This window comes from Acanthopagrus latus, chromosome 9 (genome assembly GCF_904848185.1).
Source record: "Acanthopagrus latus isolate v.2019 chromosome 9, fAcaLat1.1, whole genome shotgun sequence".
NCBI lineage: Eukaryota > Metazoa > Chordata > Actinopteri > Spariformes > Sparidae > Acanthopagrus > Acanthopagrus latus.
The window spans coordinates 12120306-12138269 of record NC_051047.1 but is presented as its reverse complement, the minus strand read 5'-3'; the positions used below and the strand labels follow the sequence as shown (position 1 = coordinate 12138269).

Genomic DNA, 17964 nt, shown 5'->3' with positions numbered 1-17964 from the left:
CCCGTTTTGGATTCCTTTTGAAAGTTGTGGTTGTCATGTGGTTAAAGTGCTAAATACATTGGGAAAATAGAGGAAACAAAACATTATTATATTTATTCAGATGAAGACACGTCAGACATAAATCCAGATCATTAAAAATAATAATTGAAAAATAAAACATTTAAACAACGTTTAATATGAAATTGCATTCAGAATACTAGAGGAGTGTTTTTGTAATAGGCTAGCATTTGAGTAAATGTAGGTATTACAGTTTTAACAAAAAAGGAAACAGACAAAACACTCAATACAGCTAATATAATCTTAAAACCTGGGTTAGTAATGAAACAGTGTGAAGCTAAACACGCACCACTACAAAGAAATATTAGATACCTGAGTCAGAGCAAAGTGAAATCTAACTTTTGGTCTAACTGGGTGACCTGTATCCTCACTGCAATTGTACTCAACATTAAATATGCATGATTAAATAAACAACAATCACATCTAATGTTTAGCAAAACCTTCTTCCACAAAAAACAAAAATTCTTAAGAGAATTAACCCAAACTGTTCCAATTTAAGAAGAAATCATGTTCCTGTAGGACCCCACCACTCATACAAAAAGGTTTATTGAGAAATTCAGTTGTTGGGGCCTTTAAAGACAAAAACAAATATTTCAAAGTGAAATTTCATGAGCTTGTTATTATTATTATTTTTACTATTATTATTATTATTAGTAGTAATAGTAATATTAGTAGAAGTAGTAGTATCATTATTATCAATACTGTCAGTTAGTAGTAGTAGTGGTGCTGTTCTTGTTAGTGGTGATCAGTCCAGCAGTAAAAACTGCAGTTGCTGCTTTGTCGCCCTCTGCGGGTAAAACCTCGTAATTACAACGATACAGCGCTTTAAATAAAGCACGAGTTCATTTCATGATTTACAATGAATACAAACTTGTTTCGAGACATGTTTTACAATATTACGAAATATTAGAATATTGTGCACGATCTTTGTATTTATTCTCAATTCGTTTTATTAAACGTCACAGTTTTGCGACGGAAGTGTGTTTGTCGGACTCGTCATGGTGACGTACACACAGGAGCGACCGTTATAACTTGACAGTTGAACAGCCATGAACCTGCTCTGCTGCTAAAATGAGCTCGTCAGCAACATAACACACATTTCAAACTTTTCAAACTTGATTTATTTTTGCGTATCGGCATGAACTGAAACGACCCTCGGCTGTGCTGCACCTGTACAATCATTTTTTTTGCGGACCAAAGGTTGTTTTACAGACACCACCATGTCGTTTCTGGTGGACTCAGTCATCATGTTCACCTCACAGGTAACTTGTTAATCACCACTTGTGAAACTCGACGAATAGCAGCTGGCTGTGTATTTCATTGAACGAGAATATCCAGCGTGTGCTGTAAGCAAATGTTATGTTTTCTATTACCCGCGCAGCTCTAAGTGTTTTCCAGCCAGTGTTGTTGTTGCAGTGCTTCCTGTAGAAGTGACATAGCTGAAGACATCTTGAAAATAGTCAGCAGCACTCAGGGATGCTCATAAGGGGGGGAAAAGGAAACCCCCCTTAAGCCTCCCCTGTTATCATAATATAAGAACTGATAACCAGTTTTATTTAACCAGCAAACTCATCATCACGTATTAAAAAAAAACAAAAACAAAACACATTTCATGTATTGTTTCTTCTGTAAAATGAAGGCTATCCTCTCAAAATGTTTATAGCACACAGTAGGCACACTCTAAGTTAAACTAAGTACTAGCTTTGTCAGTGTGAATTTCCTTATGCAAGGACCCCAAACAGGGTGCTGGCAATACATTTAAACCCAAATAATTTGATGTTATAAGCAGTCACTGCTATTAGCAGATGATAGGTAAGACATCCTGAAAGTTTTATGTAGGAAAGAGCATGCACATGCATTGATATGAGCAAAGTAGATTTTGGTGAGGGGCCCATTCACTCGACCTTTTCAGGGGCACAGCCATTTCTGCTGGTCGGCCTGCCTGAAGCTACTAGATTTTAATTCAGCTTTATTCGTAAACTTGACTTGAGCGAATTCTCTTGTTTTATCCTCTGTGAATTCGGTTTTCGATTTATTCAACACAGACTGGAAAAAGTCATTCTGCAAAGAGCCTTTACTAAATAAAAATGTGACAGTGTCATTTTTACCTTTTTACCTCCCCATGTTCACCAACACAGGTGCTGTTCTTTGGATTTGGCTGGTTATTCTTCATGCGGCAGCTGTTCAAAGATTATGAGGTAATGCATTAATTTATTACTGACCATGAAGATGGGTGTGTTGCCTAGAGGCCCAGATGTTAGAACGATCTCAATGAGAAAACGTCATGAGAGTCTTCACCCGGTCTTCCATCACTCACAGTCTTGAGTGTGTTTGTGATTGTTGGCAGGTGCGACAGTACATCGTCCAGGTGGTTTTCTCCGTCACGTTTGCTTTTTCATGTACCATGTTTGAGCTCATCATCTTTGAGATTCTGGGTGCCTTAAGTAGTAGGTAAGTACATTTTCTGTGGTATGTAACTCTTTTTTTGTTGTTGCTAATTGCAGGTGAATAATTTGAACCCTTATGTCCTTGCAACAGTTCCAGGTATTTCCACTGGAAGTTGAATCTGTATGTGATACTGCTGGTTCTAATCTTCGTGGTGCCTTTCTACATTGGTTACTTTGTTGTCAGCAACATACGCCTTTGTGAGTATAACTGATAAGCTGCCACTGAAAATGAAATACACAAGTTAATGATGCTGTTTGTCAGAGTTTATTTCACACGTCATGTTACAGAAAGCTGTTTGTCTTGTGTCTGTGTAGTGCAGAGACAGAAGCTTCTGTTCGCTTGCATGGTGTGGTTCACCTTCATGTATTTCTTCTGGAAGTTGGGAGACCCATTCCCCATCCTGAGTCCAAAACATGGTGAGAAAGCAACCTTCACCTCTGTAATTTATGACTGTGCACCAGAAAGTGATGTTAGTTTATTGAATTGCAGCCTTTGAAACCAGGAAAGATTACACTTGCGCCGCCAGGTCACAATATAACATTTTCCAAAATGTAAGATGATAGAAGATGATAATATATTATAGATCCTGTTATCTGCACAGAGGTGTTGAAAAGCAAGCAGAACAAGGCTGTGTTGGTTTTCACTCTGTTGTTTTCTGTTGTTCAGGCATCCTCTCCATCGAGCAGCTAATCAGTCGTGTTGGCGTGATTGGAGTCACACTCATGGCTCTGTTGTCTGGGTTTGGTGCTGTCAACTGTCCCTACACATACATGTCCTATTTCCTCAGGTAAGCGCAGCTGTGCGCTTATTCTTACATTACCTTCAGCAGCTATATCACACAGTGTTAATCTGGGTCTCCACATACATCACACATAACTGTACTGAGTCATGCTTCCTGCATTGTTAATTTGACAGAAACGTAACAGACAGTGACATTCTTGCTCTGGAGAGACGACTGCTCCAGACTATGGACATGATTGTCAGCAAGAAGAAACGGTGAGTTAACAAAACCTTAAAATGTTAAATTCCATTACATATTTTAATAGATTAAATGAATTGTTACGCTGCAACATGTTTTTTGCATCTAGAATTGCCATGACACGGAGGCAGATGTACCAGCGGGGGGAAGACCAGAACAAACAGACAGGATTCTGGGGAATGATCAAGAGTGTCACCTCCACACAAACAGGAAGCGAAAGTATCCTTTATACTTACATTGAATAAGGCTGCAAAAGGACTTTTTTTTTTTTTTTTTTTTTAGCTGTTTCCAGGTAACTATGTACTAATTATCTGCAGGATTTGTATCAGATGTCAGCCTTAACTTCTTCCCTCCAGACCTCTCATTGATCCAGCAGGAGGTTGATGCTCTGGAGGAGCTGAGTCGACAACTCTTTCTTGAGACAGTGGACCTGCAAGCCACCAAGGTAAGTACGTACACCCAAATGGTGGGCTCAAACAAAATGCCAAATGAATGATGGTGTTGCTCCATAACTGCTGCGTGTGTAATTAAACAGTTTGCTATCTGGTTTGCCACATCAAAAAATAACAGTAAAAAGGTAAAACCTGTTTTTAAAGTTCATGCCTGCTTAAAGTTTTGAATGTGTCTTGACTTGCACAGCTGATAGCTCTGACTATTTTTATGACTCCTGTGAAGGCTCAGTTGAAGCCTAATCTCTGTGCTGTCTTTGACCGTCAAGGTCTGTCCATTCCTCCTGATAGTCATTCAACAAAGGCCCATCTCCCAAAACAAATTCCCACTAGCTGAATCTTATCAGTCTGGAGCTTTATCACCTGTTAACCCTAGTACAGGTGTGGATGCTTGTTTGTGTTTCCCTTCGGTTGTTATCCGTGTGTGTGTGTGTGTGTTTGTGTGCCTGCGCTCGGTAGAGCTTCCACCTAAATCTTCTGTCATTCTGGTACAATTAGGGACCCCTTTCACATCACGCGTGGTCATTTGATTATAATAGTGACCAGATTGATCACTCTCCACTCACTCGTTTGCTTTTTGTGAATATCTAATTTACTTTATTTTCTATTAAATTTTATGCATATTTGTCTGATTCTTTTTCCTTTACTTTTGCATCCTGAGCTGTTTTAACAAGTGAATTTCGCTGTTGTGGGATAAATAAAGCCCATTTAATCTAATATTTATTATATTTTAATTTGTGTTATTTAAGTGTTTACTTGCATTTGTTTAACATAAACATTGTAACATGCTACAGATGTATTTCTATTTAGAGGTCTAGTGTGTAAGATCTTCTGGTTTTTACGTGGCCAGTGCACTCCGTAACCTCACCACGAGGTGCCACTAAATCCTACATACTGGGCCTTTAAATGCTTCCAATTTCTCCTACTGAAATCTGAACCAGGGTTATTGCCTCTGTAAATCACCACATGCAGGGTTACGTCACACGACCTCTTGCTAATTATTCACCAGCTTTTCTTATCTTAGGAGCGAATCGAGTACTCGAAGACATTCCAGGGGAAATACTTCAACTTCCTCGGCTACTTCTTTTCCATCTATTGTGTTTGGAAAATCTTCATGGTGAGAACATCCACAGTTGTATTCTGGCCTTGTGTCGTTCCCTCACACTAACCCATAGATGCTGTGAGTGCCACAGCCATGACACATCATTTTTGTGTTGTTTATTAGAGCTTAAACTTAAACTTCACATCCCTCTTTGTTTTGTCAGGCCACTATAAACATTGTGTTCGATCGAGTTGGAAAGACGGATCCAGTGACGAGGGGCATTGAAATCACAGTGAACTACTTGGGCATCCAGTTTGATGTAAGACACACACGGCACACACCTGCAGAAACAGTCACATGTCATGCTGCATGGCCTCCTGTAAAGATAATCGCTGGCCCATTATCATCTCTCTGCCTGCTTTCTCAGCAGTGAGGCTTGTCATGATTGCTTTTAATCTTTACACCACGCAGACAGATATTTGATTGGGTTGATTAGGATAGAGGATTGCATTATGTTAAGATTTTAATGACTAAATGATAAATGCAGATTAAAAGCTATCAGCCTCTGTTTCTTTTAGTTGCTCTGTTTTTCATATTTCTTTTCTTCCTTTTTTTTCCCTCCTCAGGTAAAATTTTGGTCCCAGCACATCTCTTTCATCTTGGTGGGAATCATAATCGTCACATCCATTCGTGGCTTACTCATTACCCTCACAAAGGTAAAAGCATCGCATGATAAACATTGAAATGGCTAAAATGAGAGAGAATGTTTTGAGTGGTATGTCGGTTTAACTAAAGTCTCAGCGCTCCTTTTGTCTTTAGTTCTTCTACGCGATATCGAGCAGCAAGTCCTCCAATGTCATTGTGCTCGTCCTCGCTCAGATCATGGTGAGTGTGTTGCCCTCAATTTTTTGCTTAAAAGTTATGTTATGTCATTCTATATTTCTTCATTTTCTAAGCATTCTCTTCATTCAGTTATTCATGTTTGTGTATGTTTTTTGTATATTTAGTTTTGCCCCTAAAATTCTCCATTGCAAACAACAGATAAAGCCAAACGTTCTCTCTGTCTCTCTCTTTGTGTCTCAGGGGATGTATTTTGTGTCATCTGTGCTGCTGATGCGTATGAGCATGCCGCTAGAGTACCGCTCCATCGTGACAGAGGTTCTGGGAGAGCTGCAGTTCAACTTCTACCACCGCTGGTTTGACGTCATCTTCCTGGTCAGCGCCCTGTCCAGCATCCTCTTCCTGTATCTCGCCCACAAGCAGGCGCCAGAGAAACACATGACCCTGTGATTCTCTACACGTCTCCCCACCTGAACGTGACTTCTGACCACTGGTGTGACTTTCAATCTGGATTTAAGAGATATCCAGAACTAGCTTTTTTATATATAGGACATAATTCTATGGATTGCCCTATTCCTGAATCAGGAATGGCTAATTGTTGGGTGCGAGTGATGGGGAACTATCAGAGCACGCGAGGAAACGGCTTTGAAACTGGACTTCTCTTCAATTAGAAAAAACTTGCAGAACAAATAGTATTATTAAGAATTTGATTCTACCCATAAATGCAACCACTTTTCTTTTCTCTGTGCTCTAAAATGTTTATTATTTTGGCCAAAATGATCTTTACTCTTTTGTCTGAACACACTGGAGCTGTTCTGTTCACAGCACATCCCTTCTTCTTTTTTCACTGAGGTGTAAATGGACTCTATGAAGGAAAGATCACATGTGATCTCCGTCCTGAAGCAGCTGTTCTTTTTAACAGGATTTGTCATTTAATCGGGAACAAAAACATACCCATAAAGTATGTTTTACTTGGATAGTATGTGTTCATTTATTTGTGTTTCATTTCAGAAATGGGAATAACAGTTAATTTTTAGAGCATTAAATAAGGCAGCAGTCTTTGCATAGAGGAAAATATATGGAACTCTACATTATTCACTGGTAACATTAAAAGCTAAGCTTAGCTTAGGTTCCGCAGATTAGCTTTTATATTGAACACATTACATTGGTAATCTCAGGATTTGGACAGATCATTGCAGAGGTTCATTCATGATTCTCACATCAAATGACAACAAATGCATTCATAAACATGTTTTGTTCTCAGCGCTCTTTCACGTGGTACTGTTCAGCTATGATTGACATATTGGCAGTAAATTTCAAAAGTCTTTCCTTTGGTCTGTTCTGTTCTCTTTGTCTCCTTTAAAAGTAATTGGATGTATGAAGTCCTTACAGCTGATTGTTAAAAAAAAAAGAAGAAAAAAGAAAGATGGATCAACATAAGATGGATGTAGGTCGTATCAGACAAGAGCTCCTCCGGTGCCTCCCTAGAGTCTCTCATCGATACTTTCTTCAGATGAGGATGATGAGGTCTGTAAGAAAAGGAAGATTGAAAACACATATGGCAATTCAAATAAAACAGATGGTACATTTGTAAAAGTTTTTTTTTCTTTAATTTCAACCTTTTGAATTGAGGTTTAGATAAACTTGGATTATGGTTATACGTGACATATACAGTACAATTACTGTATATCACATAATTGTCAGATGACTCCTTCTCTGACTCAGCCTGCTTGTAGCAGTACTGAACATGGCAAAAAAAAAAAAAATAAAACAGCCATAAATCATGTTGGCTACAGACCTCTGAATTGTAGGCAACACCAAGAGAATGTTCTAATATTTTAAACAAACCAGACAGGAGTAGGGATGTGGGATGAATGCTCCTATCTCTGGACTGTTGGTCTGATTTTTTTTTCTAATTTTTGGCTGTTATCCTGCTTTCTCTTATCTGCTGATTCGGGGTACTGACTCATTAGCCACGATCTCTGTCAGCCGATCTTATCTTTGGTGTGGTCGTCTCTATTGCCTTCAGCTGTCGTTTCAGAGTGTGTGTTATAATTTACCACCTGGATAATTGCGGTCAGATGCAAAACAAGAGCAAATTGCCTTTGGCTGGCAAACTTTATGGGTACTTGTGCTATAATATAATGAACTGTCTTTTGTCAATCAGGTCTTGAGCAATAGCAGTCACAAGTGACGCTAAATACTGATGTCGGAAAACTAGCATGCTAACAACGACAATGCTAACATCCTGGTTAGATTTAATTTGTAGATTTAATGTCGACTGTTATTACCATCTTAGTTTTTTTTTTTGTGCTAGCATGCTAATATTTGCTATCTGGCACCAAACACAATAAGTGCAGGCTGATGGAAATACCATTAGCAAATGTAGACCTGATGATGGGTCTAAGGCCACCTGAGTTCTTCCAGTTGATTCTGAGAGGGACTTCGATGTCTCCAGGGTGTCACCCAAACCGCCAGATGTGAAGCACATGGTGGTGCAAGAGCAAAAGTTGGGGACCATCAAGCCCCCAGGAAGAGCACAGGGCTTTGAAGTCAACTTTTGTCAAGGCCAAACCATGTTATTACAGCATCACGTGATGCGCTGGGTCCTAAAAATACTTTTTCCCATAAGCTTACATTGTGAAAGAAGCAGCTTAAAATCGTGGAAACGTTTTTTGAACATACCCTTACGAAATGACTTGACTTTCACAAGTTTAGCCATTTGGTCCAATGAAAATGGGACAGTCTAAAAGAGCCGCAGGATTAAATAATTTTACTTCTATTCAAGTTAGCCAGGCGCTAAACTGGAAGCTGGCTCAGACCGCAGAAGTCTCTAGTGCGCACGTTCTAAGGGCCCCACAATGTGGAAGCTCCGGGCAATTTTACAGCCATTTTGGCTTCTTGAGTCACTGAGCAGTTTCTGTAGGAATGAATGAGACTCAACCTCCAACACTGTATCCAGGTCGATGGCCATTTTCCAGGATTACACTTAGGATGGGAGCTCAAATGTAAGACTGCTTTTTCCAGGTTGCAAGTTATATAAAAGTACAAAATAGTTCTAGTGTAACCACGTTCATATTGATCAGCAACTGTAAAGATGATGTATTGTGAAAATCCCTTCAAATTTTCAGTATCTATCATCTTTTAACTTTGCGATCATCTGGTAAGCAGTAAATTGATGACAATTTGTCCCTCCCTTAAGACTTGCAACCTGGAGCACAGCAGTACAACATTATTTCAGCGTTTGAGCCTCTCACCTTGGGTGTGATGTCAAAGATAAATGGTGGTTGTGTGAATGTGGTCAATGGAGTCCGCTATATCGGACCGCCGTGTTTCTACAGTGGCCCAGAATGGACAAACCAAACACTGACTCCAGAGTGTGGACTCCTTTGGGTGTTTTTAGTGACTAGACTATCTGTTGGTTGCAATCTGCATCCTCGCCACTAGATGCCACCACATCCTACAATCAACAACTCACCCTCTCTCTCGCTGGTTCGGTGGGGGTTTCAGGTCTTGCCTGCTCTTCATGTGTCTCCTCGTGTCTCTCCTCTTTGCTGGTCTCTGGCCTCTCTTCAGAGTGGACCTGAGCATAAGATGTCTCCCCGAGGAGCTGGCGTGTGATGGTCACTCCTTTGTCGGTGAAGTGGCTGTAAACGGACTTTCTGGCCACCAGCATCTCCAGAGAGCTGCCACTGTTTCGAATAATTTCCACCACCTCCTCGTGGCTGCTCCGCTCCACATTTACTCCGTTCACCTCCACCACAATGTCGTCATCCTCCAGACCTGCCCTGTCCGCCGCTCCACCCGTCACCACCTGAAACAAAGACCGTCTCAACACATTTTGCTTTGAAATGATGACGTTTACACAACGGGCGTTGCCAGTAATCCTTACGTCCTTGATGTACTGTCCACATATCCCCTGGATGCCATTTAGGTGGAAGCCGTAGCCAGCTGAGGTCTTCTCCATCTTACACAGTTTTGGCTTAAGCAGCTCCGTCCTCTCCTGAGCAGGGGTGGAAGGTCGGCCAGGGGCTGGTAAATTGACGGCCTCTGTGTAACTGGGCGGTGAACTGGAATCCATCTCCTCGCAGAAAAGCATAGGAGACACTTTTCCCTGTGAGGCACACAACAATGACGTTACAGAGATTGTCTGCAGTCTATGTTACAGTTAGTCACCGGCACCCCGACTCACCAGCTTGTACATTTGGTCTGTTTCTTTGTCCACAACTAGGAGGCAGCAGTGGTTGCCACTCTTCTTGATTCTGTCCACCACCTGCTCATGGCTCAAACCGTCCACCTCCTTCCCATCAACAGCCACGAGTCTGTCCATGTCCTTCATACCTGCTCGTTCTGCTGGGCTGCCTCTGTCTATATCCCTGATGAAGTGTCCTGCAGTTAATAAGCACAGTGTCAGAACCAGCGATGGAATGTAACCGGTGAATTTTCTCAGCTACTGTACTTTTTGAATACTTGCACCGTACTTAAGCATTTCAATTTTGTGCTACTCCATTAGATTTTGGAGGCAAATTTTGACTTTTAACTCCACTACATTTATGATAACTTTAGTTAACAGTTACTTTGCAGTGTACACTCTGCATCAGCGCCAAAGGAGAACATTTGGAAAGACAATTTATTATTATTATCTGCAATCTGATTTAAAAAGAAAAACACTGATTCCAATAATCAAAACTAAAATATCAAACCATGATTACAGGACTAAAACGGCCACAATCATAAAAACTGAGTAAATATTCTGTTAAATTTATGTCATGTTTAATACATTCATTAATGCCTACATTTATGTTCAATATCATTTTTGTTACATTTTATAGCATATTGATGTACTTATTGAGACATTTATTTATTTGTCTGCTTATTTCGGATTTTGGCATTATCAGTCTTCCAAGTAGCATATAGTCAAAACACAGACTCCTCTCTGCGTTATAATCTTCATTAACATAACTTTTATTTATAATATTAACATATTGATTTGGGCCTTGCCTGTTTGGTTGGGCTCCTCCTTGAGCAGGAAGCCATAGCCATCCGATCCTTTGATCATCTCGATGTTGCGTGGCTGATGTGGGAGATACTTGGTTGTGGCCAGCCACGCTCCGATCTTTATGCGCTTGTTCTTGTAGTACTCATCCGTCTCCTCATCAACCAGCAGGAACATTATGCTGCCGCCCGCCTGCCTGAGCTTGTCCACCACCTGATCATGTGTAGAGTCTTCCACGTTCTCCCCGTTGAGCTCCAGCAGGCGGTCGCTGACTTTGACCCCGGCCCTGTGGGCCACGGCTCCTGGGATCACCTCTGTCATGAACAGGCCTGGCGTACCTGGAGAGGATGGAGTAGAAGGTTGGGAAAAAAAGCAAAACTACTCATGTAGAGAGATATTTTATCTGAGATTACCGAGACTGTTTTTGTCACCCGTAATAAATCATGCACTGATACTTTATAGGTTAGTCAAAAGCCGTCAGTAAGAACATGTTTTGGCTGCTGGATTGTGTAAACCCATTTGGATGACCTTATTAAAGGAACAATCCACTGATTCAAAGATCTTGGAGGATACTACCGCATATGGGCAAAAGTAGTACAAAGCCTGGCGTAACTTTTGTGGCTCCAGATAGAACTGCGTTTAATCTGATGAACTGACCCAAGTGATGTTAGCGACTGGCTCTGAAAACTACAACTGCTTGGGGCTAGCAGTTTAAAGCTACATCAGCAGCGAATAGAATGATGACACATCAAGATTTCTCACTGATCTGTTAGCGGTGGCGTTGCATTGTAGGCGCCAGGTTTTTCCAAGTATGAAACATTTTACATTTACATCTGTAAACTTGTTTGATTATTGTGGGTTTTATCACTTTTTTTAAAAAAAAACAATGATCCATAAAGTCTGCAGTTGCCTCGTCCTATCTTCCCAACTCACCTTTGACTGAGCGAAGAGAAAACCCATAGGTCGAGCTGGACTTCACCAGGTAGCACAGTTTGGGTTTCAGAGTGTGTTTGGCCACGCCATTAACAACAGGTGCGCTCTGAGGGTTGGACAGGTTCACTCCCTGTGCTTTGGCTTGCTTGTAGGAAGCTTCATCCAGGATGTGGAACGTGACTGTTGCTCCACTGTTTCTCACAGTGTCCACCACCTGTCCCGGGGGAAAAGGAACATATAGCAGGAGGTTTTTCTTAAGGAAAGATGCCTATCACTGTGTAAAAGCTATCACTTTTTTGGAGTCCTAAAGCTGACAAACATAGTAAAAAGTTAGCAGACAAGTCAAAGATTTAACAGAATATTTTATACATACACAAATGCACAATAATGTCAGTTGAATGAAATGTTGAAATGCTTTGAACTCCAGTAAGTTGAAACAAGTTGATGTGCTTTATAGGGCACAGAACTGCATTAAGCAAATTTTAAAACTGAATCTAAAAGACAGCAAAAACAAAAAGATAAGCAGATAAATAGTTAGAGATAAAACATTGATTAAAAAAAAAAAATTGGTTAAAAGGTCCACACCAACAGAAGCTCCTCTCTCCCACAGATAACCTTGCTCCTGAAAAATTGTTTTCACTGCACTCATCTTGATATACCGATTTTTAATTTTTTCATTATCTAGAGATTACAATGCTCGTTTTTTGGGTGATAATGAGTTATCAGGAGATAATCTTGATGATCTTCTTGCAATAAAGAGTGGTCTTGTTATCTAAAGGCGATATCTCGAGATAACAAGTGATGTAACAACTTTATAAGATTCAGAAGGGTGCAACATGACACACACACTGCTGAGGTGAGCCATTTGTTATCAGGTCCCCGGTGATTTGATTTGAGGGTAGTGACATTATTGTAAGGGACAGTGGTGGAAGTGTTACTGTTCAGCAGGGTGACCACAGAACACATTAATGTTGACACAGGGGAACGTCAAAGAAACAGCCCATGTTGATGGGTGTTTGAACTGTACAGTTAAGCATGTACAGAGTACAGTCTGAAGCACTGATCAACATGAACACTGCCATTTTCAGCCCAAATCAGTTGCGATAGTTGTCAAAATGTCATCTCTGTATGAACACAAACTTTACATGCAATATGAGGGAACAACCTTTTGTTTTCTCTTGATAACGTTTATCTTTTTATCTTAAGACACCAAAAGTTTTTTTTTTCTAGTGATGAGGACATAATTAACTTGTGACCACATTTAAAACTAGAATGGCACTCAGTACAGCGCATACGTCATACCAATAGGCCTTTGTCCAAGTTTTTGTGGAAATGCATTCAGTATGTTTTGTGTAATCCTGCTGACAAACCAGTCGACCAGTCAACACCACACAACCAACATGGAAGGTATCGAGTGGTGTTGGTTAACTAATGTTGTTGCTTGCTAAAATAGTTTGGCTCATTTCATTATTATTACATAAGCAGTTTGATATTTTAGACTTAATAAATTCATGATTAAATGTGTGCAAAATCTATTATTTTGATTGTACGACAGATTTGTGGTTAAGGAAATACAAATAAACAAACAAACAGCTTAATGCTGTTTTTAACATCTGATTGGAGTCAGAAATGTGTTTAGTGTTATTCTCCACTTAATTGCTCATTTAACAGCAGTACTTATGGATGTTTTCAGTTATATTTTTGACTTGTCTGACAACCTTTTTACTCCAGTACATCAAGTCACTACCAGGGCTCCATATCAGTCATGGGCTTAGTATTGATTCAACACGCTGCAGTAATTCCACATTAGCCTACCTCTGAATGGGCCAGTCCATCAACAAATGTTCCATTGACCCGCAGGATGCGGTCTCCATCTTTCATGCCGGCCAGTTCAGCTGGACCTCCCATTTCCAGGCAGCGGATCAGGTGACCCTCCTCACCATGCTCCACCCTCAAGTAGAAGCCAAATGAATGGCCCGCCCTCTTGGTCAGGGAGATCACCCGCGGCCTGTACGTTGCCATGTCCTAACACGCCGGAGAGGGTAAATACACACATTATACGTGGCTCTGAACACAAGTTGACCTCTGCTGTCAGTTTATTAACAATTAGCTGTGAATGTGACCAAATTAGTTTGTATCAATCGCACAATGTATTTTAATGTAGCCCGTACATACACCTGTAGCTTCAGATGAAAATGTAATCTTCCACGTCAGCATAGCAGCAATTAATGGTTAATAGCAGGAACAGCTGACTGTGGTGACGAGTGTCCTTTAAAAGACAGCCAGGTTTTTAAATGCCATGTAATAATCTTATCTCACACCCACATGAGCCTGTCATAAAGGATGTATATGTTGGAATGTGTGTGTGTGTGTGTGTGTGTGTGTGTGTGTGTGTGTGTGTGAGCTGATGAACACGCCGACCGACAGACACACAGAACTCAATGGACACCAGAAGTTCTGTTAAAGTCCTACAGCTCCTTCTGTGTCGTCTCAGTTTACGTTTGTGCATTAATTTGTAATTTGAGGAGGGAATGAATACATCCAGCTTCAGAATCAGTGCCAGGATTATCACAAGTAATTGTGTAAACTGAGAGGATATAAATGTACTGCAACCTAACTTTATTCCCTTCATAGAAGTTTGTTCCACAAAATCAGCACACCCTCAACAGTTGAATCTGTGATAAAACAAAGAAACGTTTTTCTACTGTAGTTAGTGGTTCTCAACCTGTTTGGATTGTGCGACCCCTTAAAGGTTAGCAACGTCTATGTGTAAGCCCGTTAGCAGCGTTTGTAGTCAGCTTAACCAAAAAGTGAATTTATGCTTTGTCTTCAAAGGCCTAAAGAGGTAAAATAATGAACCACGTACTAATAAACTAGTAAAGATTAGCAGAAAGTAAGAATAACGCCCCTTCAGATTTATCTTGGCACCTGTTGTGGGTGTTCTGATCCCCGGGAGCCACCACTCTGTGTGATGTTAGATAGTTTTAGCAATCTGAAATGGAGGGTTATACATGCTCTTTTTCTATAGATCTCCAGTGATTATTGGATCTCAAGTAAAACTATATAAATAAGTGTTTCTATGAATCAAACTCACCAGCTCTTCTCTGCTCAGTGTCCCAGTCCAAAGGAGGAGCTCACCTGCTTATCTGTTATCTGTTGTATCTTCAACCTATCCTCCTCCTCCTCCTCCTCCTCCTTCCCCCCTCCTCCTCCTCCCTCTCTCTGCTGGGACTTTGACAGGCCAAAGGTGAGCCTAAAGGTTGAGTTATTTAACTCGTGTCTCGTGTCTCAGGAGGTGACTGCCTGTGAAATCCGTCCTCAGAGACGAAGATGTGACCATGAAGCAGTCCACCTGTTTGGTGGCCACATGACGCAGGGGGGCATCAGCAACGTCAGGAATGATTATATCGCTGCACGCAGATCATAGGGAAACGCATCATGTTCACATTCATTTGCATAAATCCTGTGGCTTTAATTCTGATTGGTTTAGCTGTGCAGAACAAATACGAGCATGCACAGTTAAATCAACTGCAGATCTCTTCAGTATCACATTGTTTTAAGTTACTTGAAAACAGGAAAACAATATAATTCTGGGTCGTCTTGGTGAACCAGAAGCATTTCTTAAAGTGAAGCAAAACTTACTGGTTTACGTCCCGTCGACTTGTTATCCACTGAACCTATTAAAACAGAACTTTTTGAAAACTGGAAATAAGAATAATTCAAAAATAGACTACCCAGAAAAAGTGACACTCTGATTTCAGAAACAGTGAGGGTAGTTGTCTACATCTCACTAAAAAATGTGCACATCACTTCACTCACATGTGCAAGCATAGCAGCTGCTCAAAACTTGCTGATATTAAAGATAATATTCCAAGAAGAAGCCCCCACACTCACACCTTTAATGTCAACTCAGGTTAAAGTTTTACCCTATTGCAACTCTTGCGAAATACATTTACATGTTAATACAAGCCAATAATAAAAGTCTTCTTGAACAACGCTCTATTTGAGTGGACTAAATAAAAATTCAATATCAGTATAAACCTCTTCAAGGTTAATGAGGTTCGGGGTAGGTTGGGGTGCAGTTTAGTTCTCCAGGTTTACAGCTGCTACGGGAGAGTCCTTCGGTTATAATAAAGTTTATTATGATACTGCTCTCCTCCGCATGGGACAAAGGTGACAGAAAAGCTCAACCAAAGCCAAGAATGACAAATCTGCAAACAGTAAAAGTTAATTCATCACCGCACTGAAAACGCAGACGCTTTTTTTATGATCGGCTCTCTTCCATAACTGGAGCCTGAGGTTGTAATTCTCAGTCAGTACAAAGCCGTTCATTTACACAGTGACAACAACACTTCTCACATTAAGGTAAACAGAGTCAGCTGTAGACTGAGCGGATCAACACCTGAAAGATGACCATCTGTTGGAGTGAGACCCGGGTCGCTTTTCCAAACATGTTGCCGCCACCTGCTGTTGTCATGAATGTCATGTCAATGCATCCTGGGTTATAGAAATATATCATTATGCTGGAGAGGTGCAGTTTGTTTACTTTTAATGCACTAATGCAACGTGTACATTTCATTATGTGTGCATTTACTGGCGGTGAAGCGTACATTTTTTGTGTTTAGGGTTTTTGCCAAATGTGTCAAACTAAGTACTCATTGTGATCACTTTAGTGTGTTAAATCATCACAGCAGTCATATATTACATTAGATACATAAACAATCAGCAGAAATAAACATTTTTACAGCCTAGTACAAAAAAAACTGTTCATGTCTCAATAGCTGATTTCCTCATTTATGTCAACTGTATGGGGGGTGAACTTTTACTCACTTATTTAAATCATTTTAAAGGTTAACAGTTATGCATAATCAAGGGCGTGGTCGCTTTAAGTGACAGCTAGCTGCTGTAGTAATATAACTGAAATCCTCCTATGAACGGATGGTATTAATCGCAAAAGATCACTTAATCCCTCAACATTGCACTTAAGAGCACATTGTTTGTTAAAAGCTACGGTTTCATTTGCATTTAGGTTTTCTCATAAAAACATACCACTGTGTATCTACGAGGCCTAACAAACATTTCCTTCTTGATAAAGCACTTGCAAAGCCTCTTAGCCGATGCTTTGAAAACCTGCATCAGTGCACTATTACTTTTCCTCCTCGTGTTGGCACACTGCTAACTTTACAAGAGAATTACCGCCACCAACAGTAATGTATATCGACAGATGCGCATAACTGTTGCTGGAAAGATCGACATGATATCCATTAACATCCTCGACAGTCTGCAGAAATGTGTATCAAGTCACCCCCTGCTGATGCTACACAGTCATACAGAAGTGATGATGTAAACAATACAGGAACCCTCACTTTAAAGCGCCACACCTTTAAACCTGCAATAACTTTTTTGTCCACTCGGGGGCATCAAAAACAAGTTGAGGTGACAACCTATACATTTTTGTGAACTTGTCAACCTAAACGCCAGAGTGAATGTTAGCTCTGTGTGTCTCTGCAAAACCCCATATGGGTTCAAACTGAATGTTTAAGTTGTGTTGTTCAGGGTCGAATTGTTCTGTTTGTCTCTTGTCACAATGCACAACAACTGAGGCTATCCAGCAGAGCTTCAGGAGCAGGACCACACCTCAACCGCTCCTCTTCCTGCTGTTCGATGAATACCCTCCTCACCCTCTCCTCCTCTTTTGCTGTCGTACTCTGCTCTCACTGAGGGGGTCCTTCTTGCTTGGGTGCAATGGCGAATTTCGTTCTGAAGCTAGCATTATGTATATGAAAACAGGCAATTCTAATGACATGTTCGAAAAGGAGTGGAAAGAAATGTTCTCTCCTTTTATCTTTAGCGAATAATTCTGCATAGGCTTTCTTATTTAATGATTACTTATAAATAATGATCTTATGTATTGTAACATATATCGATTTCTTTTGTCCTCTGTAGAGGATTCCCTCTGTTGTAGTTCTGTTGCCAGGATATAATGTTAGCCGTTAACGTTTCTGCAAACCACAGATACGTCCAAGGTTGACATGTGCACCAAACGTGGCATATCATGTACACATTATATGCTTGTTAGCCAGTTGTCACAGCAGCAGGTGGAGGGAAAGGTGATGGTGTAATCATATCCAACAAAGCTGCCAATCCGACAGCCAGCGTTCGGGTCACACCACTGGATGTTTCCAAGGACACCTGGGGACAATGTGAGTGGCCTGTGTGG

General features: G+C 40.6%; 2 protein-coding genes across 2 annotated transcripts; one reads left to right on the top strand and one right to left on the bottom strand.

Moving 5' to 3' along the window:
• The first annotated feature begins 1048 nt into the window (after window positions 1–1048).
• On the top strand, window positions 1049–7142 carry si:ch73-390b10.2 (Golgi pH regulator). Its single transcript, XM_037110061.1, has 14 exons — window positions 1049–1319; window positions 2196–2255; window positions 2405–2508; window positions 2596–2702; window positions 2820–2921; window positions 3172–3292; window positions 3421–3501; window positions 3594–3703; window positions 3841–3929; window positions 4958–5050; window positions 5199–5294; window positions 5602–5691; window positions 5795–5860; window positions 6059–7142. Exons 1-14 carry the CDS (start codon window positions 1278–1280, stop codon window positions 6263–6265), a joined length of 1368 nt encoding a protein of 455 aa, XP_036965956.1. The 5' UTR covers window positions 1049–1277; the 3' UTR covers window positions 6266–7142.
• On the bottom strand, window positions 6782–14977 carry pdzk1 (PDZ domain containing 1). Its single transcript, XM_037110060.1, has 8 exons — window positions 14839–14977; window positions 13560–13769; window positions 11745–11958; window positions 10817–11149; window positions 10008–10204; window positions 9708–9929; window positions 9294–9629; window positions 6782–7344 (listed from the first exon to the last, which is right to left on the bottom strand). The coding sequence occupies exons 2-8, from the start codon at window positions 13764–13766 to the stop codon at window positions 7300–7302; spliced, it is 1554 nt and encodes a 517-aa protein (XP_036965955.1). The 5' UTR covers window positions 13767–13769; window positions 14839–14977; the 3' UTR covers window positions 6782–7299.
• Between the last annotated feature and the right edge of the window lie 2987 nt (window positions 14978–17964).

Bases quoted from the DNA above. Each gene is read 5' to 3' on its own strand.
- si:ch73-390b10.2 (XM_037110061.1), top strand. From the start codon at position 1,278: ATGTCGTTTCTGGTGGACTCAGTCATCATGTTCACCTCACAG. The intron at 1,320-2,195 runs GTAACTTGTTAA...TCACCAACACAG, and splicing joins TCATCATGTTCACCTCACAG to GTGCTGTTCTTTGGATTTGG. The intron at 2,509-2,595 runs GTAAGTACATTT...TCCTTGCAACAG, and splicing joins CTGGGTGCCTTAAGTAGTAG to TTCCAGGTATTTCCACTGGA.
- pdzk1 (XM_037110060.1), bottom strand. From the start codon at position 13,766: ATGGCAACGTACAGGCCGCGGGTGATCTCCCTGACCAAGAGGGCGGGC. The intron at 11,959-13,559 runs GTAGGCTAATGT...CCCCCGGGACAG, and splicing joins ATGGACTGGCCCATTCAGAG to GTGGTGGACACTGTGAGAAA. The intron at 10,205-10,816 runs GCAAGGCCCAAA...TATTAACTGCAG, and splicing joins GGAGGAGCCCAACCAAACAG to GACACTTCATCAGGGATATA.